Source organism: Nuphar pumila, chromosome 3, assembly GCF_984573655.1.
Source record: "Nuphar pumila chromosome 3, dmNupPumi1.hap1.1, whole genome shotgun sequence".
Taxonomy (NCBI): Eukaryota; Viridiplantae; Streptophyta; class Magnoliopsida; order Nymphaeales; family Nymphaeaceae; genus Nuphar; species Nuphar pumila.
The window spans coordinates 17,242,460-17,268,064 of record NC_143251.1 but is presented as its reverse complement, the minus strand read 5'-3'; the positions used below and the strand labels follow the sequence as shown (position 1 = coordinate 17,268,064).

At 38.6% G+C, this 25,605-nt stretch overlaps 1 protein-coding gene and 1 pseudogene across 2 annotated transcripts; one reads left to right on the top strand and one right to left on the bottom strand.

Moving 5' to 3' along the window:
* Positions 1-312: 312 nt before the first annotated feature.
* Positions 313-1,923, bottom strand: LOC149842155 (BTB/POZ domain-containing protein At2g24240 pseudogene; annotated as a pseudogene). The gene has a single exon (XR_016431040.1). The product of XR_016431040.1 is annotated as a BTB/POZ domain-containing protein At2g24240 pseudogene (transcript).
* Positions 1,924-18,056: 16,133 nt separating this feature from the next.
* On the top strand, positions 18,057-20,965 carry LOC149842154 (3-oxoacyl-[acyl-carrier-protein] synthase I, chloroplastic-like). The gene is made up of 6 exons (XM_090000597.1): positions 18,057-18,061; positions 18,146-18,220; positions 18,288-18,357; positions 20,211-20,364; positions 20,411-20,638; positions 20,757-20,965. Exons 1-6 carry the CDS (start codon positions 18,057-18,059, stop codon positions 20,963-20,965), a joined length of 741 nt encoding a protein of 246 aa, XP_089856723.1.
* Positions 20,966-25,605: the final 4,640 nt, after the last annotated feature.

The window sequence follows — 25,605 nt, the reverse complement described above, 5'->3', positions numbered from 1 at the left end:
TGCGACCTCCAAGAAAAAAAGGTCTAGTCGGTTGGAATTATCAGACAGTATCAGTTATTCTTGTTTGTGGCATCGTGTTAATGATTCCCTTCCACGTGAACCAGCTCCTTGGACAAAGCAGCAGAAAACAAGAAAACAACAACGGAGGAAGAAAATCAAGAAGCTAAAGATACAGAGAAGCCCTCCAGAAAACAATCATCAGCCACATGATCAATTTCCCCGATCCAAACTCAACCTCATATGTAAACAATTACTTGTACCTGCTGGTTCCGGCAGGGTAGCAGTTAACAAAAAAAAATGAACTGGGGGACGTTTTTGCATACAAAGCATGAGAGCTGAGGTACCAAGGAAAGGTAAATTAAAAGAGAGACATTGACGAGCGAAGTATGTCCTCATCATTAATTGCTGAAAGAAGCGATGGGGAGTCGGGTGTGGTCACGACAGAGGTCTCAAAGGAGGAGTCTCCCACACGTCGAACACGTCCTTTTCATTGTGAAGAACAAAGAGTCGATCCCCACCGATGGAGAAGTCACAGATGGAGCCACCGTGGCTTCGACGGAGCCGAGACGTCAAGACCCAATCCGACCCACAGAACACAGAGATGCTGTCGTTGGTGGAGGAGAAGAGCTGGCCTCCGTGGGCGGCCAGCTTGGGGTAGCACCTCTCGTCTGCGCTGCCCACCTTGAGCAGCCTGCTCCTCGTGCTCCACCTCACGCTACTGAGATTGCTCCTCAGATCCATGAACCCCAGATCGTCGTATTGGTTAACGACGCAGACGGAATTGCCGTCCTCCATGACGATGGCGTCGAGCACGAGCTTCTCGTCGACCGTCACCGGCGCCCCGACGTCCGACCACGACCAGACGGTCCTCTTCTCCCTGAAATCCAGCATGGTGATGTAGCAATTCTCCGTCCTCGGGTAGAGGGTGGCGACGAAAAGGAGGCCGTTGTTGGGGAGCCACTGGAGCCTGCCGGAGTCGCCGACGGACCAGCCAGGGGTCTCGTAGTAGAAATCCGATTGCTTCCCGGTGTGGCCGTCCCACACCCCTATGCCGTACTCGTTGCTCCTCCCCCTGCAGCTCGCGAAGATCCGCGCGGAGTCACAGCTGAAGCTGAGTGCCCCCGCCGTGAAGCTCTTCGGTTGGTTCTCGTGGCAGACCTGGAACTTGAAGAGGAGCTCCCCCGTCGACGAATTGAACATGCCCATCCCGCTGTCTCCCCTGTCGATCCGCTCGCAGGCGCAGACGACCACCCGGCGGGCGTCCACGAACCCCATGTCGTTGATCCTCTGGTAGTTCAAGTTGAGAGGGGGGAGCTGCTCCAGCGTCCAGTCGTAGGCGTGAACCATGCTTCCGTGAGCCACCACGCAGCGGCCGTCGGGGCCGCCGCGGATGGCGGTGCCGTCGCCCGGCGCCCGGCCGCTCACGGACGCCGCCAGCATCACGCGGTTGCCGTCGAAGGCGCCCCACCTGGCCGCGCGAACGTGATCCAGCACCCCGTAGAACAGGGCCTCCCTGTAGAGGAGCTGCTCCGGCATGTTCGCCGGGATGTGGAGCTCGCCGGTGCGCAGCAGGTCCAGCAGAACCGAGAAGCATGCCGGGTTCCGGTCGATGAAGTATTCGTCCGAGCCGCTTCTGCTGCTGGCGGCGGCGGCGGATCCTCTAGGGTTCCAATCGTCGTCAAGCATAGCGCCGAACAACGAATTCCGGCCGGCGTTCGCCAGCGTCGTCGTCGTCGTCTCGAAGATCTCCCCACCAACAGTGAGCCTGACCCTGTCCTTCACGATTCCCATGGATTTTCATCCGATCATGTAGATAAAGTCTGCCAATCGAAGGGTCTTCAATCAGCCAGAAAGCAACAAGAACCACGACTACATATCCATCGGCCACATTTTCGGATAGAGAGAGAAAGAGACGGAGATGGGTTGGGAAATTTAAAGAAGGGTGGATTAGAAAGGCGTGAAAAAGAATCAATAAAATCCGGACAAGGGGGATGGCGAACGAATTTGATTATCAAAATACGGCTTGGAGGAAAAATGGGATTAGAAAACAGAAGATTAGCTGGCCTGAATGTTTGAGTTGGAAAGCGGAATGAACGAAAACAAAGAATACAATAAAGATCCTGATCGACAATGGGTTGGTGTAAAAAAAAACCCAACCAACAAAGACAAACAAAAGGGGGATTATGAGAGAGAGAGAGAGAGAGAGAGAGAGAGAGAGAGAGAGAGAGAGAGAGAGAGGATTGTGGTTGGTTGGTCAGATGGAAAAAATTGGAATCTCTATCTCTCTTGGGGTCCTCCAAAAGAGTTTGAAAATAGAGGGTGATTTCGTTGGTTCGGTTGTTTCAAAGAAAGGTCAGCCGGTGGGGGTCGTCCACCAAGTCAGCTCTGCCCAGCGAGACAATCAGCGTGTCTTCTATCCCTTTATTTTTATGCGCACACACAAATACGTCTCCGCTTCTTCGTCTCGTCTTACGCGTCTCTTTCCATTGAGATACAAATCCATCTAAAAGGAAACTACTATTAACCCTTTAAAAATAGACAGATGCTCTCTCTCTCTCTCTCTGCTATTTCCTTTTTTAATATCTTATAATTCTTAAGCAGTTAGATGGTGAAAGCTATTAAAAAAAAATGAAAAGAAAAACAAATAAAGGAGAGAAGAAACAGTCACGCAGCATCTTTGATCGCATGTAAGCTGGGTGCTGCTTCTCCTTTAGTTTGTTTGAGTTTCTTTTCATTTTTTCCCCCTTTAGCTAGTATTCAGCTTTTAGGTTGATCATGACTTTCAGGTGACGCTGCTATGCACATGGCAGCCCATCTATATACATTGAGAGCGGATCATGTCAGGGGTACCCCGATCTGCGTCGCTTGTGTTCAAAAGTTTTCAGAGCCGTTGATGCTGTGGATGATGAACATCCAAGACATCAACAAAGGGTGGCTTAAAACCGGTACCGAACATGGGTGTGTCTCACACGGATGAACATCAGAGGGACTAGGGGTGTCAACGGGTTCAGACCCAGGTAGAACCAGACTTGGACCAGATTTTCAGGTATGGTATTGGGTCCAAACTCGGGTTTAATCGGGTCCACTATAAGAAAAACCATACACGGACTCTATAAGAACTATATGAACCAAACCTGGAACATACCCAGTAAAACCATATTTTTTATATTAAAAAATTGCTGGTCTTAATCGAAACTCAGGTTGGGTCCGGGTCTGGTATAAAATTTCACAAACTATACCCGGGTCCATGTATTAATCAGACGTTTGGGTCCGGACCCGGGTCTTAATCGGGTTTTCATACTTATCACCATAACCTGACCCTATAGGGTTTGGTTGGGGTCAGGTTCGAGTAAACCTGGCCCGTTGACACTGCTTAGAGGGACCCTTCCTTGCCAGTACCCTTGACCTGATTCACTCTCCTACATCTTTATTCACACGCGGCCAGGGTTTCATGAGGCTTATTGTGAGGTCAGCGTCATTCTTTGATCTTGACCCTAGGGAGTTGGAGCCAATTTAGCGAGGGTAGGCATTGGACATACAATGCTATATCTGGTATCCTAGAAGGTATAGTCGAAACCCATGGTTACAGGTAATACTTTGTGTTTTTTTTTAAAGGCAAGCTGGGGTTAGGCAGACCCCTACCAGTTATACAACTATACCATTGGGTTTTGAACCTGCAACGTCCCAACACAAGGTGACGTGCACTAGCTGCTCGTACCAGACAAGCAGAGACCCCCGTACAGGTGATATTTACTCGAACAGACCCAATGCATGTGTTTGTCATAGGTTGTTCAGTAAGAAACATACTTTGTATTTATGAATGTTTTGATGTAAAATTGTTGTTGTTTTTCTTTTTTTCCAGTGGTTCATTGTTGACCATTGATTTGCACAAACCTCTTAACCTGAAAAAACGCATGTTCCCACTAAAAAAAGTAGAGTTTAGCTAAAAAAAAAAAGACTAGACTGATCAAATCTATAAAGTGAGGTCCAGGAAACATTCAATGGAAACAGTTGAAAATCAATGATGGTGTTAAAGAGTTCACTAACCTCTAGGGTTCCAATTAAATCCCTTTAAGACTCTTAATGATTCCTAAGATTAAGCCTTAGCCAGTACAAATTTGAATGGTGAAAATTTTCAAACAGTCTTGTGACCAATGATGTGCTGATAAAATGCAGGGAGAATTGGTGAAGTGTGGCGACTCCCTTGGGGCAAGGAGTAAGCCCACGACATTTGTGGTGACAGGACAACGACTGTAAGTACAGCAGACAAATCCAGCCCGACTAGGTCTCTAATCCTGGGGTTGGTTTCTCCGTGTAAATATAAAAAAAACATGACTCAAGTTATAAATATTCAAAACATGATAGAGATGTTTTAACAACCCCCCCCCCCCCCCCCCCCCCCCCTCTTCAATCACCCGCCACACGTTAGCAGACCTCTAATTGGTAAAAACCCTTGAGGGTTGAGGCCCTCCCCTGGCAACCTGAAAGTAACAAATAAAGGGCATTTTTTGAGAATAGGCATCTTCGAACTCTTGTTAGACTTCTACGCAAAGAAAAGTGCTTGATGCTTGAAAAATAAAGCAAGTTGTTGTCATAGTCTTAAATGAATATCGATCCATTCATGCATTATCCTAGGAGCAAATGCCATTTCCCCCTTCACATCCTATTTGCATTTAGGGTAATGTATATGTAGGTGCTTAACATATGACAAATTTGGGTTTAGATGTCTTAAATTTCAAATATTTAATATAAGTGTCCAACTCTTAAAAAAAATTGCTTAGATGATCGCCTCAGTTGCCCATTCATCTAACTAGTTAACTTTTAAAAATAAATAAGATGGTGGTTTTGTCTGTTTTTTGAGAAGCTCGTGTGTGAAGGCTGTGGGACGGCATTTGATTGCAAAAGAGATAGCCATATTGTTTCGAAGCAGATTATATGTGCACCCTGCATGTTCGCGGGTCTGAATGAGCGCCATGTATGTAAGCACGTGTGGCTCGTATCCCCATGTTTGTCAGCATCAGTTAGCGTCAGACTTCCATGCGGTTGCAAAGACTTAAGTACCATTTCCGCCATTGGTGCCATAAAGCGACGATTCTAGAAAAGGAGCGGTTGCAAAGACTTAAGTACTCCAGAGATGGTTATTTAAGACCCAGTCCCTGCACTGCAGGATTATCCGAGAATGGAATCCCTCCTAAAGAAGGCTATGAACATCGACCCTTTCTCTCTCTCTCTCCCTTCTCTTTCTGCCTTTGTGCACATCCAACAAACGATCCTACACTGCTCCATCAAACACCGACCGACTTGCACACTGATTGTAGCATGGTTCAACTTGATGAGTTGTGGAGCCTGATTCAGAGTTTTTGCCTTACAAAAGGGGTTCCGGGGACTCCCTCGGTATAGGTCCCATTGTGCGTTCAGCGGGTGAGGGGTCTCTGGGGAGCAATGCCCCCAGAAGAAATTTTTTTTGGGCCTTATATAAATTCTTTCTTTTCTTTTCCTCTTGTAACTGTTGAAAAAAATCAATAAAGTTTTTCCTCTGGGCGGCCATAGTTTTTTACTCTCTCTCGGATTTGAGGGGAGGTTTTTTCACGTAAATCTATGTGTCGTTGTGTTTTGTTTGATCGTTCTTGTTTATTGTTTCCTTCGATTGTTTCTTGCTTGCGGTTTTCGTAACACCCTTTCCCGCCAATGGTATTATGAAATGATTATTCTAGAAAAGGATAATTTTTTCTTCTTTTTTTTGCTACGAGATTTACGAAAATCGCGTTGCGATTTGTATTTTTTTTCGCTACGCAATTTTCGTAAATCCTACTCGATTTAGCGATTTTCTATTTTTTTTTGCTACACGATTTTTGTAAATTGCTACTCGATTTAGCGATTTTCGTAAACCGCTACTCGATAGCGATTTGCCATTTTTTTTCTACGCGATTTTCGTAAATCGCTACTGTGTGTAAATCGTAAATCATGATGTCGAACTCCGCCCCCTTGAGCACGATCTTCGTCGTGATCAGGCTGTAGTCGCCAGCCATCCTAATGGCAATCTTGAAGTCCATGATGGGAAAGCCGAAGAAGAACGTGCCATTCCTGACGTTGGCGGGGAGGTGGGTCCTGTCGGAGAGCACGGAGCCGAAGGTCAAGATGCGAACCTCGCGGTGCCAGAACTTGATGAATGCCCGCCAGGACTTAAGGGTGTGAACGACCATGTTGAGCAGCGTCAGGTGGCCTGGAAGGCATAGCCCTGATCGGAAGTATTGCCGACATAGGGATAGATGAATTGTACTTTGAAAGACTCTGTTGTAGGTGTACTGGAGGAAGATTTTGTTGTAGGTGTCCTTCGAAGGCGGCAGAGAGGCCACTGCAATCGGTTGCCCGCTGGACGAGGGCAGCATTCTGGCCACTGCTAGCAGAAAGATGACGACGATCGCCATCGGATAACTGGCTCTTTGCCTCCCTTAATTTCTTCTCTAGAGAGAAAGAAGGGTTTTTATAATGTTTCACAAAGAAGAAAGAAGAAGAAGATGACGACGAAAAGTTCAAACAGAAAAGAAAGAGAGAGTACTTCAGGTTTGTTTCGCTGTTTGGACTTTGAAGAGTTAACATCATCCTCGACTTTCTGAATGAAAGACATTTTTGTCCTTTTCTCGAATTGTCATTTCTTTTTTTTTGAATGGAGGACATTTTTGTTATTTTCTCAAACCGTCATTTCATGGCAAGAATAACAAGAAAGGGTACTTAAGTTTTTGCAACCGCACCAGACTCTGATGCTAAGTGATGTCGACACACACGGGAATACGAGCCCCACGTGCATATATATGTGACACTCATTTGGACCCCAAACATGCACTGTAGCAAACAGTGCGTCTTCGGGGGAGAACACACAACACCCTATCCATCTCTCACGGAGAGAGAGAGAGAGAGAGAGAGAGAGAGAGAGAGAGAGAGAGAGAGAGAGAGAGAGAGAGCAATTAATTCCAAATAAAAAAATTTAGAGGGTAAAAGAACCTCGGGTGGTCATTGAACAATTTCTTAAATAATTGAGTGGTTCATCTTTTTTCAATCCTGAGGCACATAGACGTCTGTATGTAAATTACCCTTGCATTTACATCTGCTTAACATTTATTCTTGTTAGATATGAATAAAAATGCATCTAATAACATCAATTCTTGCCTCCGATTTTTTGTTTAGGGAACTATCCTTGCTTCAGGCTTTTTGCTTAGGGAACCATCCTTTGTAAAAATTTTCTCATGTTGGTGAAAAATCAAAAGAAAATAAAACAAAAAGAGAAGGTTCAACTTATAAAATGAAGTCTTACTGTTCATCTAAAACCAGATGCCTTGTGAACATTAAAAAGGTGAAAATTTTGAGTTTCCTTGGATTATCAATAGGGCTGGCCTTTGTAAGATTTTTCAAATAAGAAAGCCAAATTAGGTCCTAAAACTTTTAAGATTACCGTTATAGGATGCCTATATTTCCAAAACTACGGGTTTATGTTTTAAATCTACCAGTGTATTGGATCTAGGTACATACAATTCTAGTAGTTATAATGAAGACATACAATAAATGAACTTTTATTCTTTTTTGCTTGGAAAGAAAATTTTAAAAATCAGTAAACTACAAAAAATAAGGACAAATTCCAGTGCCATTTTTCGTATGTGATATATCTGAGTGCCTTCTTAGAGAAGCTAGGAATATTAAACTTTGAGCATATTTTTGCTAAAAAGGCTTGATCACAATTATGTCTCAAACCACTTAATTTTGATTGCAAAAAGTAAAAGTAAAAGTAAAAGTAGTAGTAACACACCAAGGGGGCCTCCACTTGTCTGGTAGGAGCAGCTAGTGCACATCAAATTGTGTTGGTATCAATGTTGTGAAAAGTGTTGAGGCGTTCCACCAAAAACTGAGGCAAGGCGTAAAGCCTAAGCCTCAATTTTTTTTTTAAAACTTAAAAAAATTATAAAAAATTATCTTAAAATATAAATAAACAAAAAAATACTTTATTGATGAAGCAACAACCAATAATAAATCTCAAATAAATACTAAAAAATATGAGATTAACATGTAAAAGTAACAGAGAAACTAATTATATAATTGAGAAACTAATTATATAACTTAAAAACAAATTATATAGCTGTGAAAAAAACTACACAGCATAATAAGATTTAAAAAAACTATAAAAAGTAACTAAGACACTAATTAACAAATTATTTAGCTGTGAAAAATTTTCTTCTTCTTCTTGCCTTAGGCTGTCTTCATGCCGCTGGTGCCTTGAGGCGCAGAGGGCCTCACCTCAAGGCCAGGCACACTTTTAACAACACTGGTTGGGACATTGCACATTCAAAACTCAACGGTAAAGTTGTATAACTGGTAAGGGTCTGTCTAACCGCAACTTGCCTTTAAAAAAAAAAAAAGAATAAAAGTAGTAGAGGAGTGCATATGATACAACTATTTTTGACATTCTCATGAATTACCAAACACAGCAGAGAGCCCCCACTGGGTCGCCTAGTTTGTTAGGGCGAGCGTGTCGGAATGTTTTGGAAGGCTCGGTGGCGTCATGTGTTCGATTCAGCAGTCTGGGTTAATCTCATAGGGTCCCATTATATGGTGTTCTGGCCTAAGTTCTAATTAAGCTACACAATTTTAATATTAAAAACATCAAAGAAAGTATTTTACTAAGTATAGACTGGGTCTGATTTATGTTATCCTTATAGGATCCCGATTTGATTTTTTCTATGGTAAGTCTGGTAAAGACCCAGTACCAACATCTAAAAAGGTTGGGTTGGATCTGGATCTGGATCTGAACCAACGAGGTGCAGTGAAAGTCTCACTCATTGACACCCCTAAATCATAGTGGAGACCATTCATGTTTACACACGACAAAACAACCAAAACAGCTATCAACCATCACGATTCATTATTCTTGGAGACAAATGCTTGTTGCTTGCAATATGCTCCTGTCGATCATCAGGACAAGGGACTGAACCTACCAGATTGTCCAAGACACAGAATAAGGGCACATTTGCTGAGCCACACAAAAAACAGATCGTTCTGGATGCACAGACATGGCTTGGATCAAGTTAAACAAGACCCCAGTGGGGTCTTTGTTACCATCCATGGAGGTTCCATGCCCCTTCCACATTATACAAAGGCACCCTAAAGTTTTAAGGGTGGAGGGGTCTCCTTAGCTGGCAGAGGTGATTCATGACTGTCATCAAGTTGACAGGATATCACAAGTTTTTTTTTTTTTTTTGAGGTGAGTGAATGGATGCCTTTAACTGGTGGGGGCTTAGGTGTTGGTAAACCCGGGTCTTAGGGAGGGTTTCTCATCACAAAAATGAAAAAGAAAGAAGTGATAGGTTAAGATACTAAAGATAACCTTCTAATGGGCTTCCGCCTGGTTGGTAGTAGCTGTCAGTGCACGTCTCTTTGAGGTGGGAGGCTACAGGTTCAAACCTCAATGGTACGTTGAATAATAACTGATGGGTCTGCCTAACCGCAGTTTGTCTTTCTAGAAAAAAAGCTAACCTATAAAAAAATATAAACCACTCACAGGTGCTCGTCTCTTGTCGTGAGCCTGACCTACTCTTTGATGAAGAACGAGAATTTGAAATTTTTAGGCTAATGAACTTGACAAGCAAGACGTTTTTTTTTAATTATAAAAAAAAAAAATCTTTAAGATAGTAATGATGAGTCTCTTGACTCTAAGCAAAAAGATAAACAAAATAAAGAAAGCCACTACACATATGGGTCCCAAAGCTCAACCCCCCAAGTCCCAACTTAGCTCAACTTGTGGGTACGGTAAAGAGTTGAGCAATTATCCAAATCTAGGTCTTGGGGTTTTCTCAGCGAGAAAAATATCATGATATATACTAACGGGGCTCAGCTTGTCTGGTAGGAGCAGATAGTGCACGTCACCTTGTGTTGGGAAGTTGTAAGTTCAAATCGCAATAATATCGTTGTATAGCTGGTAAGAGTCTGCTATTTTTTATTTTTATTTTTAAAAGACAAGCTGGGGTTAGGCAGACCCTACCAAAACAACAGCCGCCCCATATTGCAGAGGATTCGATCCTGAGCCTTTAGCTTCACACAGGACTCCGCTTACCACGTGGGAAAACACCTCTGTGGTAAATGTCTGTGATATTTATGACAATAGACTTTAGTCAGACCTAACGAATGTTTGGTTCCATCTAACTACCTTGGTGTCTGAAAAGTGATATATGTTCTAATACAGATACGTTGGGTCTAGGTCAGATCTTTGAGTAGTCATTATAGGTCAGCCATTGGCTAATGTGCATTTTTATGTTAGAAAAAAGGGTCCCAAGGGGCCTATCCCTAGCTTGAGAAAAAATGGTCTTAATGGGTTGGATCTAGCAGGATATAAGTGGATCTTAATTGGGCCGAGTAGACTTGGATCCATGTTTCCACATTGTGTGTAATCTAGGTCAAGCATCAGTGGTATACAGACTTGTTAGCTACGTCAAGAGGCGTTAGTTAGGGTTACACGTCTACATGACATGTGTCCGATATTTTTTTTTTTATTTTTTACAGTTTTTGTATTAGATTATTTATCAATATTTTTATGCATTGAATTTATCAACTATATTTATGATATATTAATGTTTGAAAATATGTGTTTTCATGTCGGTCTTTGCATAAAAAATCACATATTTGCATTTTCAATCTGTAATGTACCCATATCCATATCCTTGAGAGAGAGAGAGAGAGAGAGAGAGAGAGAGAGAGAGAGAGAGAGAGAGAGCTTAGGCAAACTTCCGTTGGAATTGAGATCACATAAGAGGGTTGTGACTTCAAATCATACGAAAACCTTTGCTTGAGTTCTATGCTCTAATTGACCTGGGATAAGAGATTCTATGTTGCTTTGAATTTCTTGTTGTTAGAAGTATGGATCGGGGTCAGACTTCAGAGTGTCAGCACATCCAAACCCACATTAAAAGGAAGATCGATTTCTATAGTACTAAATAAAGAATTACCAAAATCTTACGAAGATAATGATAATAGGAATCAGGAAAGTGATGAGGCAGACTGCATGAAGAAGGAAAGATGGAGAGCCGATTCTTGTGATCCTAATCCTATGCATGAGTGGATTGAAAACTCCACAATCTTAGCAAAAACTCTCTCATTATAGGGATTTTGGTGTCTGAACCGTTGATAAATAATCTCTCTCTGCATCAAGTAGAGATTGAGAGAGAGAGTGCCTTTCGTGAACGTAGGTTCATAACTGAACCGAACCAAACCAAACCACGTTAAATCGTGAGTTCTTCTCTTGTATGATTGACTTTAGTTGCTACATCGGAAAGTATTTATTTATTTATTAAAATGAATGTGTTTCTTTCTTTGCAAACCTAACCCTAAATAGCCCAAGAAGGGCTCCCCTCATCTAGTACATAGGGGAATGCCACCAAGTTGATAGGACATTACAAGTTTGAAACCCATGGGTAGCATCCTTTGCCTCAAGGTCGAAGCTGGAACCCAGTGACTCATATCACGCGGCTTGTCCATAATCGTGACTCGCCGGGTGATGTTAACTTTATAGTTTATATAAAACATGTAATATATATTATAATATATTATTAATACATTGTATATAATATGCATTATATGTTATTTTTATAATATGTTTAATGTATACTTCTATTAATATATGAATAACAATCTTTTTATGTATAATATACATAATATTTATATTATATTGTACATAATATATATATATAATTATAATTATATATATATACATATATATGACTCAGCCGAGTCATGAGCTCACTTAGCCAAGTCATGCTAAAACTCTACTGACGTCATTCACTGGTTTGACCCAGTAAGTGACTGAGTCAAACCGAGTCACTGGATAGACTCAGCGAGTTTTTAAACCTCGGGGACAGGGGACCTCAAGGGTTTTACCAACCAGAGGCTACCCTACGTGTAGTCGGTGGAGAATACAGGCTTTTCCCAAGTCGCAATCTTGCAATTCTGGTGCCTTTCGTGCGCATGAACCTTAAAACATGCATAATTAATTGACCAAAATGTCTCTTTGACTTATGATATATGGTGCTGATAGATCAATTGAGCCGTGTAGTAGCATTAATTACTTAAATATTGACCTTAGAAATGAATTTGTTGAGTTGTGTTGCCAAAAGTTTTGCTGTCATGCCCATAGGTGTTTTTACCAAAACAACCATTCCTCTCTTGTTTTTCCTAGCAATGAATCAACTTGTGCATGTGGCACCAGCCAAACAATGGTTTGAGTTTTTTGAGTTTTGCAAATTTTGGATCCGTACTGAAAAGAGGAGTCTTGGTGCTGATATTTGATTAGCGGGTCTACCAAAATGCTGATTACCAATAATGAGCACTAGTATGGCACAACCAATGGACATATACTATTTCTAGTTGTTTTTGTGGGATCTATAAAAGAAGCCTTACCCTTCCTCAAGATGGGCACAATTTTTTGTTGGTGTACCAATTTTTGTAATTTAGATTATGTTTAATTAGATGAGTGGTCACTTTGTTGATAATTAGATAACTCTTGGTGTAATGAAGTTGGATGAGCAGTAGTATGCCTCGATAGTCGCGCTCCTGTTAATTTCTAGCAATATCGCTATCTTGTGGTTAGGCATGATCACCAAATGATGGCAGATGTATAGTTTAATTTAGGGCTGGCACAATTTTTAATCTTAGCTTTGAGTTACTTAATTTTATTTAGATCTCAATGGGCAGTTGTTTAATAGGTGATGGTAATTAAGTGAAGTCAGACTTTTTTATTTAAATTTTTGGGTGATAATAATTGAGTGAAGTCAAACCTTTTTTTTTGTTAAATCTGTTGGCGATAGTAATTAAGTGAAGCCAAATCTCTTTACATAGATATGCTGATCATGGCTTGTTGTGTGGCTTTAGATCTAGTTCTTATCTACCTATGCAATCACATATATTCAAGCTAAACCACCTGCCCTTTGGATAATGGGAAGCGATAAGTTTAGAGTTTATATTTTAACTAGAAATAAATATATTTTATATCAAATAGTATTAGGTGGTTGAAGTGTTTGGCTTGCAAGCGATAAGTTTAGAGTTCAAATCATATTGCTTTCAACTTATAGACAATGTGTTGCTTTTGTAAATGAGTTATTTCGAGCTTGCCTCAAAAGATATATAGTGCAGTTTCATTATTTTTAATTTTATAAAAAATAATTTTGTTAACCATCCAGCTCAAGCTCGACTTGTTTAAATGGGCCAGGCTTGCCATGAGCTCGAGCTCAGCTCGGCTCACCACAAGAATGAGCCGAGCTTGAACACCCTTTATTTGGTTGGTTCAGCTCATTTACCAGCCCTAGTAGTAGGGTTAATGGCTTATGTAGAAGATCCTAGCAGCTTTAAATAAATATTTTTCAGCTGCAATTGATCTCTTCAGTATAAATGAAACCATGGCAAATCCATTGGCATTAGCAGATTTCACTTGGACTTAGGTTTGAAAACTATAGTAAAAGGAGTCCTTGGGCAAAACTGGGTCTAACCAACACATTTAAACCTCCAATTAGTATCTCAGGTTAAGTAGGGATTCATGTATCTTTTTAAGAAATATCTATTTAATAAATAACACTATTTCTCCCCCTTGAATGAAGTTCTTGGAAAGACTGACAGCTGATCAGGTTTGGGCCTAAAGTGCATGTGCTGGGTTTGGGTTCAGCTTTTATCAGATCTGGCTTAGGTAGGATCAGGTCTGGGTTAATTAGTGATTATAAAACTAGGCCCTGTTAATTCCGCAAAAAACTTTTCAAAGAATTTGTTACAAAAATCTTAAAGATCTTAAACACTTGACCAAATCTCGGGATGGACTCGAACACCCAGATTAGATTCAGGTCCAGGCACTAAGTGGAACCCTTAGACCTGATCTGGGTCAGGGATGGATGCCAATCACTTAATTTTAGATTGGATGCGCCAATGACCCACTTGAACACCTAGGGATGTAAACAGGTCAGACTCAGGTCAGATACAGTTGGATGTAAGATAAGTGGATTCGGAGTCGGATTTACATCTAATTTGCTATATCAAATAGTATCTAGCACACGTGTATAATGAAATATACAAGGATAAATTAGACAGACGGTTTAGGTGAAGCATACTCGTCTCAATAAACATTTAACTGTAGCAGTAGTAACCATTTCCTCAAGCCATAATTACTATAAAAATGAAATTTATACCTCAAGATGTAAAAAATATTTTTAAAAGCTATACCATATTAACTGCATTTACTTCAAATCATAGCTACCAGAAGCTTCTTACCAGGTGGGGAAGCTCGCTTCGGAACAAAAAAACTCCTTGCTTCCTCAAAAGAAAGGGAAGCTTTGGGAAACCCGCTAACAAAATATGAGAATTCAATTCTTTTAACGGAAAGCCCGCTTCCTCCTCGTTTCTCAAATCAATTCTCTTTCACTTAACATTTCTCTCATTTCTAATCTCTTCTCACTTGCTTCTCTCTCACTTTATATGTTTTTTATATTAAAAATTTATATTTTTTTAAAACAAGCTTGCATGTTGGCTTTATATCATTTTATATATTTGTGTTGATGTCATTTCTTATTTGCTTCCTTCTGTGCCTCATATTGCTTTCTAAGTGTTTCTTTTTGGTTTTTCATGTGCTTATATAATCGCTTCCTACACTACAAGAAAATAGGTCATTACTGACCAAAAAGTAGCGATGATAAATTATCGTTGTCAATAATAATTTAATCTCGATGATATTTTATGTTGAAATAAAAACATTTATTGTTGACGATATTTTATCGTCGTTCATATCCCATTGGTAATATGAATAGGAAGATGCAGAAGACGGTCGGGTATCATCGAGTTTAAATTATGATGATAATTAATCATCTCCAAATATCCTTTATAATTACGATGATAATTAATCTTCATCAATAATCATATGATGATAATTATTGTCGATTTTAATCAATAGCTGACGATAATTATCGTCAGCTTAAAATCATATAGCCAACGATATTTATCATCAATTTTATACTAATATAACTGAAGATAATCTATCATCGATATAAGGCACATAGCCGACGATTTTTATCGTCTGCTAGTGTTATTTTTTTAATTAATTTTGAAAGTAATATAGTCGACGATAAATTATTATCGATATAAGAAATATAACCGACGATTTTTATCGTCGGCTATATACAAATTTTTTTTTTGAAAGTAACATAGCTTATGATAAACTATCACTGGTATAAGAAATATAGCCGACGACTTTTATCGTCGGCTATGTCCAATTTTTATTCTTTTTATTTTGAAACGAACACAACCGACGAAAAATTATCGTTGATATAAGAAATATAGCTGGCGATTTTTATCGTCCGCTATGTCTAATTTTTGTTTTTTTTTTTTATTTTAAAACTAACATGATCGTCGATAAATTATCGTTGGTATAAGAAATATAGCGAAGGATTTTTATCATCGGCTATGTCCAATTTTTTTTTTTTTGAAACTGACATAGCCGGTGATTTTTATTGTCGGCTATATCCATTTTTTTTGAAACTAACATAGCCGGTGATAAATTATCATCGATATAACAAATATAGCCGATGATTTTTATTATTGGATATCTCTAATTTTTATTTTATTTTAATTTTAAAACTAGCATATTCGACAATAAATTATCATCATCAATTAACACATTATAAATAATAGGCATGTTGACGACGATAATTATCGTCATTAACATGTCGATTATTTATAATCTATTGATGATGATAATTATCGTTGTCCATATGCTATCAATAGATTATAAATGATTAGCATATTGATGACGATAATTGTCATAGTCAATATATTGATTATTTGTAATCTAGTGATAATTATCATAATCAATATGCTGGTATGCATCAAGATTTTTATAGGTTTTTTTTTTAATTTCACCATACAGATGCGATTTAAATGCATGGTTTTATAGAAATAGACTCTTGGATAATCCAATTACAATGTATAAGAAAGATCTTTTAAGGCTTGAAAATCAATGGCTCAGAATTTTTGTAAATATGCAAGCATAAAAATTACATTTTTTTATCCAATAACGATGATCCAATAGTCGATTCCAAGCAAATGGATCACACTAAATGCGTCTGCAGGGTTATTTTTGCAAAAAAAATCAATGAAAATATCAGTTCATACCAATTTACATGTTACTTTTTTCCTTGATCCAGGGTAACTAAAATATTCAAACTAGTCAAATATGTAAATTGGTATATACTAAGATTTTCATAGTTTTTTTTTTATTTTTTCTAAAATTTTACCATACAAATGTGATCTAGATGCATGGTTTTACATAAACAGATTTTTGGATCATCCGATTACAATGTATAAGAAGGATCTTTTAAGGCTTGAAAATCAATGGCTAAGAATTTTTTTAAATATGCAAGCATAAAAAATCATATTTCTTAATCCAATTACGATGATCCAATAGTCGATTCCAAGAAAATGGACTACGCTGAATGCATTTGCAGGGTTAGATTTGTAAAAAAAACCTATAAAAATCTCGGTTCATACCAATTTACATGTTATAATTTCTCTTGATCCAAGCTAACTAAAATATGTTAACCAATCAAATATGTAAACTGGTGTCCATCGAGATGTTGATAAGTTTTTTTTATTTTTTTTCTAAAATTTCACCATACAGAAGCGATCTAAATGCATGGTTTTTTAGAAAAAGAATCTTGGATCATCTGATTACGATGTATAAGAAGGATCTTTTAAGGCTTGAAAATCAATGGCTCAATTTTTTTATAAATATGCAAGTATAAAAAAAAAATATTTTTATCCAATTATAATGATCCAATAGTCGATTCCAAGCAAATAGACCACGCTAAATGCACTTGTAGGGTTAAATTTGCAAAAAAACTTTAAAAATCTTGTTTCATATGCTGATTATTTGTGTACTACTTTCATCTAAAATTGGCGATAATTATCCTCATCAATATTATATCTTCGACGATATTTATTATCATTAATATAATCTAAAAGCAACAATAATTATCATCATCTATATTATATTGCTGACGATATTTATTGTCATTAATATGTTGATTATTTATTTACTAGTTTAATCTAAAACCAATGATCGTTGTCAATATTATATCTTCGATAATATTTATCATCGTCGATATAATCTAAAACTGATGATAATTATCATCATGAATATTATATCACCAACGATATTTATGATCATCAATATGTTGATTATTTGTGTACTAGCTTAATGTAAAATCGATGATAATTATCGTCGTCAATATTATATCTCCAACAATATTTATTATCATCAATATGATGATTATTTGTAATATATTAATGATAATAATTGTCGCCGTCAATATGATAAAGTATTTGTAATATATGAACGACGATAATTGTCGTTATTAATAATAAGCATATTGACGATGATAATTATAGTCATTAATATGTTGTCAAATGCTCAACATAGTGACGATGATAATTATCGTCATCAATATGTTGATACTTAGTCCTGTCAATGATGATGAATATCGTCAGGAGTATACAACAATTAAAATCATTGGAGATATTCTTATACCCGAATTAAGTAAGGTTTGCAGGGGGGGTGTAGGGGACATTTGTGCTCCCTCCATGATTTTGCTTTGCTTGCATGTAATATTCCACCTGTAATTTATCCTTGCATTTGGTCGAGATGCACTCATGCTGAATAGTTTTGGAATTTATGTGCTATGTTCTCTTATCACTTTGTAGGGATGAGTTCAATCTCTTAACAAAGATTTTTCAATCATGATAGTTGATTCTTCTATTGATAGTGAAACCGAAAGGATCCAAGTGAATACATCGAAAGCAACAACCACTTGTGCGACAACGAATGATAAATATCTCAATGCATGGAGATGTAAAAAAACCTGGTGAGAACTGGATGATAAGGATCCTCCTTTTTTTGTGCCTATTCATGTTCATAAAGCCAGATCGTGAGGTATGATTGTTAATTTGTGTTGTATACTCATATTCAAGACTTGTTTCAGAGTCCGATCATGAGGTATGATTGTTGATAGTTCATTTCACCTTACAGTCTTTCATGCCAATGGCTTGTTGATAGGAAGTTTTCCTTCTTCCTTCCCAGGTTAACAGTGGTGGCTACATTGGCCTATGAAAATCTTCGGCAGAAGTTAATGATGCGCCTTCTAGCAGTGGGCAGGTAAGTATTCCTCCACCCCCTTTTTTCTAAGTTTTTGGCGGCATTCTTAAGATGTAATTTTTGTTAGGTGTAAGAAGGTAGGGAGAAAGAATTCAAAGGAGAAACATGAGTGGTTTAGAGGAAGTGGTCTTGATGAGGTGAAATAGTCCCATATTGATTGTGCATGAGTTTGTTGTGGGCTTTATAAGCCACATGTAAACTCATACACTTGTTCCTGAGAACAAGGGAGTGGGATGACCACCACACACACGCACGCACGCGCCCGCCCGCCCGCCCGCCGTGCCGTGTCATGTCGTGCCGAGCCGAGCTGAGCCGGGTTCGGGTAATTGGCCCTTTAGGGCCATATCCAATCAAGACAAAGTACCTTTTTACCCAAAGTTTCTTTGGATATTTGGATTTTGTAACGGGTTATGGGAAATGATAACGGGTCACGACTCCTCGTAGTTCGTGCCCGTTATGACTCTTCGGATTCCATAACGAGTCTCGATCTTTCGAAGACCGTTAACGGATCACGTCTCCTCAGAATCCGTAACGGGTCCTTCCACGTTTCATAACCGTTCGTGGGTTATAAAAGCGTGGTAAGGGCTGGGGTTACGCACAGGCTGAGACAGACGCATCTCTGAAGCTCTGCGATTTCCCATCTCCCCAGTTGCTCTCTCTCTCTCTTTCCTGAGTTATCCCGAAAGGGGTTGTTCTGCAACGTTGGTTCGAAGAGGCTGTTTTCGAAGGACGATCCGCCGGATTGCACCGTTTGGTTCGTCGTGGCTATTGTATCCTGGGGGAAGGACGCCGGACCCTTATTTGCACTGTATGTGGGGGCGAATCTTCTCTAAGGGGAGTACTTCCGTACGCCTTAGCCTGTTACACAATATTAACATGATTCTCTTATGTTTATTGTGTTCTATGCATATGTTTGTCTATATGCTACTGTCTGAATTTTGGTTGTTTGCGGAAACCGACATGCCTGCACCCTGTTATTGTTTCTGTCGTCTGTTAATCATGTTATTTACACTGTTGTATTTCCTGATTTATATCGTGTTTTATATCATGATGGCGATTGTGAAACTGTGTGATCCAAAAAATGATCCAACAAATTTTTCTTGAAGAAGGATTAGATCATAATTTTCTTAAATCATAACACAATTCACTAACAAATTTTGAGCTGTGTGGGTGTTTATATTTATTGTTGTGCATGTAACTGTGCAGTGAAGTGCAAAATGAGAAATTGTTAGTAGTGGTAAGGGAAAATAGAACTATAAAGCAAAACGGTTGGGAAAAGGAAAATTGAGAAAAAACAAACCACATCCTGGAGAAATAGATTTTGTGATTTGCTGGTCTGTATTTGCAAGATTCTCTGAAACCATGACTTACATGAAATATTGCATTAGTTGCCAGGGAACCTGTTGTTAAGAATAAGGTTTGATTGTTTTTTCCTTTTTTTCATTAGTGTTCACTATTTCTATCAGTTGCCAGAAGAGATTATTCAGGCTAAAACTATATTGGATTCTTTGGCATGTCTGCTCTGGAAATGATAGCAACTTTGTTTTGAACCAATGATAACAATATGGTGGTAGACTCTTGCTTGCATGGATCAATCAACTAAATGATTTAACCTTAGAAATGTGTTTAGCATGATTTATTTACTATGTTAGTAGGTTTAATCACCAGTAATATCTCTCAAAATATCATGTTGGGGTCAAAATTCAATGCATGAAAATAGTAAATAAAAATGTAAGTGACGGTCGCTAAAGCCTTTTTTTACACCGTGCACACCTAGTGTAATATTGGACACTAGTTCTCTAAGATTCTCATCAAGTCTTCTACTGTGGCTTTTGCTTAAATCTATCTGTCTGGAAGTGTCTAACATCATATCAGCTAAGTGATATGGGCTAAGTGATATGGGGAGCATGAATGTTTCACCTGTATCATGTACATGAAAAATCCATATTTTTTGCAACATTTGTAAAACACAGATTGTCTGTTTTTTCAGTTTGACAAATCTAGAATTGGAGTATTGGTGGGATCAGGTATGGGCGGATTGACTGCCTTCAGCAGTGGAGTTGAAAACCTTGTCTTGAAGGGCTACAAGAAAATTACTCCATTCTTTATTCCCTACGCAATTACCAACATGGGCTCCACTTTTAGTAATATATCACTGGTTAATGGGACCAAATTAATCAATTTCTACAGCGTGTGCAACTGCAAACTACTTTTATGCTGCTGCTAACCATATTAAGAGAGGTGAAGCAGATATCATGGTTGCCGGTGGGACAGAGGCTGCAATTATGGCCACTGGTGTTGGTGGTTTTACTGCATGCAGGGCACTTTCGCAGAGAAATTATGAGCCAAAGAAAGCCTCGAGACCATGGGATAAACACCGAGATGGTTTTATCATGGGGGAAAGGTTCTGGTGTGCTGGTAAGCCATTTCTTTGCATAGTTGGTAGTTTGGGCATTATCAGAACATCCTGGATTTTTACTTTTTAATTTCTTCAAAATGCCTATCTTTTTTTCTGGGTTATCTTATTTCTTAAAAGATAATGGAAAGCTTGAAGCATGCAACAAAAAGAGGAGAAACATTATCGCAGAGTACCTTGGTGGTGCCATTACCTGTGATACCCATCACATGACAGATCCTCGTTCTGATGGATTTGGTGTTTCATCCTGTATAATAAAGAGTTTAGAAGATGCAGGAGTTTCACCAGAACAGGGGAGAAATATTAGTCATCCATATGAGGCTTATTAGGTTGCAGTCACATGTTTGAGATGAACTTCAGTTACCTGTGCAGTTTTTTCCTGAATACTAACAATATATATATATATATATATATATATATATATATATATATATATATATATATATATATATATATATATATATATATATATGAGAGAGAGAGCACTTTTTCTATCATTTGCTACAGATGGTTATTTTTACATTTTTGTTTCTCATGATTTTTTTTTATTATAAAAAATAATGTTTTTACTGGCTAAAAAACTGTACCTGAAAAAATATAATCAAAGAAAAAGGGACTTTTGTCGATGAAATCTATCGTCGGCTATTTCAAAGTCAATTGCGATGATACATATCATCTGTTTTTAATATATAGCCGACAATAGATGTTGTCATTAATATTAAATATAATCGATGATGTCATGAATTTAATTACTGTAACCTACAATATTTATGGTCGGCTATTTGAATATATATGATTTTTCAATATACATAAGATAATTAGTGTCGACTTTAATATATAACCGACGATATTTATCATCGGCCAAAAATAATATAAGCAACAATATTTATCATAGTTGACAATATAAAAAGTTTTAACTAACTTAGCCGACGATAAAAAATCATCGGCTATATTTCTTCACTGACGATAATTTATCATTGATTTTAAGAACATATTCGACGATATTTGTCATCAGCAATGTCATCATATATGATTTTTCAAAATTAATATGATGATAATTATCACCATTTTTAATCTATCACAGATGATATTTATTTTCAGTTTTAATTAATATTGTCGATGATATTTATCGTCACTTTAAGGATGATATTATTGATGATCTCCTAGAGCCGACCGTTTGATAGCGATGATAGTTATCATTAGGATTAAAGATGATTAAAGGGAGGCAGAGCCCCTGCCCGTTGGAGAAACAAAGTGGATAGGAGGAGGAAGGGCTCCGCCCACTGCCGACTGAAAGAACCAAGGATAGGGGGCTCCACCCCCTGCCGATCGAATGAAAACAAAGAAGGAACGGGGGAGGGGCCGAGCCCCTCCCTCGTAACCCAAGCAACAGGGAGGGGGTCTCGCCCTCCCTTACGAAGAAGGACAAACGGGAGGGGGCTGAGCCCCTCCCTCAAAATCGAAGAAAATGAAAACATGGAGAAGAGAGAGGGGGTCTCAACCCCTCCCTCACGAAGAAGGAGAAACCTCCCTCAAAACCAAGAAAAAGAAGACAAGGAGGGAACTTGACTCCTCCCTAGCAAAAAGGAAGGAACGGGTGGGGCAAGGGCCTTGCCCCCGCTTGCCGGAAACACCCAGGCAGTAGAGGCAAAGCCCCTGCCGGCTGAAAGGAACGAGGCAGGGGCCCAAAGCTCCTGTTGAAAACTTTGTCACATGTGGCAGGGGGTGTCTCCCCTGCCCACCTGTCAAAAAAACTGGAGCCCCTGCCGTCCGGCCATGGTTTGCCGGCAGGGAAGAATGACAGGCCCCTGTCGGTCGACAAAAAAGAAAGAGAAGGAGAAGAAGAAGAAGAAGAAGTAGAAGAAGACACTGGAGAAAGAGAGAGGGGTGAGAGGTTACCTAAAAAGGGGTCGACAGTCGAAGGAGAGAACTCGGTGGTCAGTGGTCGATTGAGGGAGAGGGTTCAACAATGTCAAAATTGAGTGAGGGTTCGGGGTCGGTGGTCGGCGGCGGCACACGGAGGCGAGAGAGATGGAGTGAGGGAAGAAGGAGGAGGTGAAGGAGAGAACTCACATTAGGGAAAGAAAGGGACTCACATTAGGGTTTTACGGGGGAAATTAGTGACGGAAATTAGCTACAGTTTAAATTGCCATTGTAGGTACCCTATAGCAGCTCTCATTAACTGCCATTGTTGACTCAATAGCGGCAATTGCAGACTAACACTAATGGCAAAGCATCAGACAAACAGTGGCAATTTTCCAAAGCTATCACTATTTCCAACCTAAATATTTTTTAAAAATAAATTTACTGTAAACTGTCACTATTTCCTCTCGAATGACCCACTGATTAAATTTCTCCAACTATAGGACCCTACTGAAAATCCAGCAAAAGTAGAGACAAAAAACTCTAATACAATCACAAGCCAGTCAATCAACATAATAAAGTCATTCAAGAAAAATAACAAAATTAGCTCTTACTTGTCACATACAGAAGTTTTTGAGAATGAAATACAAATTTGGTTAGCTTGAAAACTGAATGATGATTAAATCAATATGAATTCCATACTACAATTACCCATAAGATAAACAAATGACTACTAAAATCTAACAGACAACATAAAGTGCTCACAACAGCTCTACAATAAGAATTTTTTAGCTTGTTGAGCATGAGCATGTCAATAGGTTTCGCCGAAGGATCAGTACGTATTGCAGTCCAAGTTTGATGATGACGTTGAATCCATAAGAGGCATCTTGATATATCCTACTAGAAGAACAACATCAATCATCAAAACATCAAGCAAAAAAGGGAAATGGCTATTTAAAAGAAACAAGGAAGCAAATTCACATAGATAAGATAAAAATGCCTTCACATGTCGATGTTTATACTCAAACCGATAAAATTAAAACCAATATATCACAATGGTTCATATTTACGCAGAATAACTTATAAGAAAATTAGAAAAAAAAAATGGAGTCAAAAGTTTCGAATGCGCACTTGAACCCTTCCCTCATATGAAATAAGGGTACCACCTTTAACATTAGCAAGGGTTTTGGGGGTCACCTGCAATATCAAAGGGCATTTGAGTGGAACTGCACATCCAACAGGTAGAATGACGATGCTGGTCAGTGAATACCTCCATGCAGTACTCATTCTGGTTCTTTATCAAATGATTACGGATCTCTGTAACAATTTGTGAAGGAGAACCACCATTTTTCTTCTTTGTATGCATATGTAAAAACTGAATACGAGAAAAGTAATAAATAATAAAATAAAATAAAATAAAACATATAAATAAATTAGAATTAATATTTAGGATTCTTATGTCAACAACAACTCCCAAGTTATCTGAGTTGCCAACAAAAACATACTCCTTACTCAGGTACCAGGAAAAAGCAAAGAATGCAAAGTGGCTTAGAGATCTAGAATAAAGCATGCCATGTTTCTTACTGTTGTTTATTTAAAGGGAAGTTTTTCTTACTTGCACTGATAGAGTAAAGCATACATAGAAAATTCAAAAAAGAAACCACAAAGGTACTCCAAAATCTTGATAAGCATATCTTCCATCTTCTCACTTGAAGCTAAAATTCATTGTAACAAAAAAAAATCCTAATGAAAATCACTTCTAATACATTCTTTCTTCAATAAGATATTATGCTAAAATGGCAGATGAATCCACGACACATGTCAAATCAAAATCAGAAAATATAACAAAATGCTATTCTGCTGGGTCCTGAACCGTGGAGAAAGGGACTAAACTTCTCTGAGCCATGGGTTGAGCATTAAAAAATTCCATTTCAAGTTTCATGGCCTGATGATAAAGTCTTTCTATAACTTCAAGCTCTTCGCCTGTCAATGAAACACTGAGTTTGTAAAGCAACTCCTCTGTCTGCCGAGTTGATGTCTGAGAGAGAGAGAGAGAGAGAGGTCAGCTAAAGGAGCAGAAAAAAAAGCTTTTCCACAACATACCATCTTTGATATTATAATAACAATATCAGCAAGCAATTCACCAGATATAGAAAACTTAAAAATCTGTTAAAATAGGTCATACTAACCTCAAAACTTTCAGAGGCATAATTTTCAAAAGTCAGGGTGGTCGCTGGCATCATGATCCAAAACTCTCTGCAGCTCCCTGCTCAAAAAGACATAAAGCCTCATGCAAGGGGTCACAACACCCATAGTATAAGCAGAAATTTTTGTCTTCTCAAAAGGTGTTGCAATTTTGCTTGGAACTTTTCCACTTTCAACCTTGCCAGTAGCTGTTGCCAACAAGAACTCAGTATACTTGACTGTTGCAGAATTAGGAGCACTTTCTTCGACGAGGTCAACGCTCCATGCCTACAAAAGGGTCTAGCTTCAGAGAAACACCATCAAACCCATTCTCACGTGAGACCTAACCAGACAGATTCTATAATATAAAATTCTCAAGATAGTGCTATGATAGAATGAACTATATAAGCATCCCGAAGGAAGAAGCAAATCAACTCAGAAAGATTGTCATGTTTTCCATAGATTCCACAGAACCATACACCACAGATCTATCAACATTTCAGACTTGGACCGAGCATAAAGAGATATCTGGATATGGATGATTAAAGTAAGATCCAAAAGAGTATTCAGATTGGATTCCGATTTACACATTCGGATCATTTTCAAATTCAAATGGGTTTCAGATCAATATTTTATTTCATATTTGGATCTGATCCATTCGCATGTTTTTTACATGTAAAAACATTCATTTCTGTTTTCTTTTGCTAGGTCCAGTAACAATACATGTATTTTTTATTCAGGAATCTGTAACATCCTGATTTCACTCCATCTCATCACACCCATCACATTCTAGTTGAGAAGGAGAGGCTGCATTCTTTAGACTCGAGTTTGGTAGTCCTAGCGAGCGAGTTTTGGGAAGATTCACCAACTAACTGAGAGTCTTTGTGAATTTGGGTGTTTATAACTCATAGTTTGGAGGACT

Excerpts from the sequence above, each read along its gene's own strand:
- LOC149842154 (XM_090000597.1), top strand. Across the intron at positions 18,221-18,287 it reads CGCCTTCTAGCAGTGGGCAG|GTGTAAGAAGGTAGGGAGAA; the intron begins GTAAGTATTCCT and ends AATTTTTGTTAG. Across the intron at positions 20,365-20,410 it reads CAACATGGGCTCCACTTTTA|CGTGTGCAACTGCAAACTAC; the intron begins GTAATATATCAC and ends CAATTTCTACAG.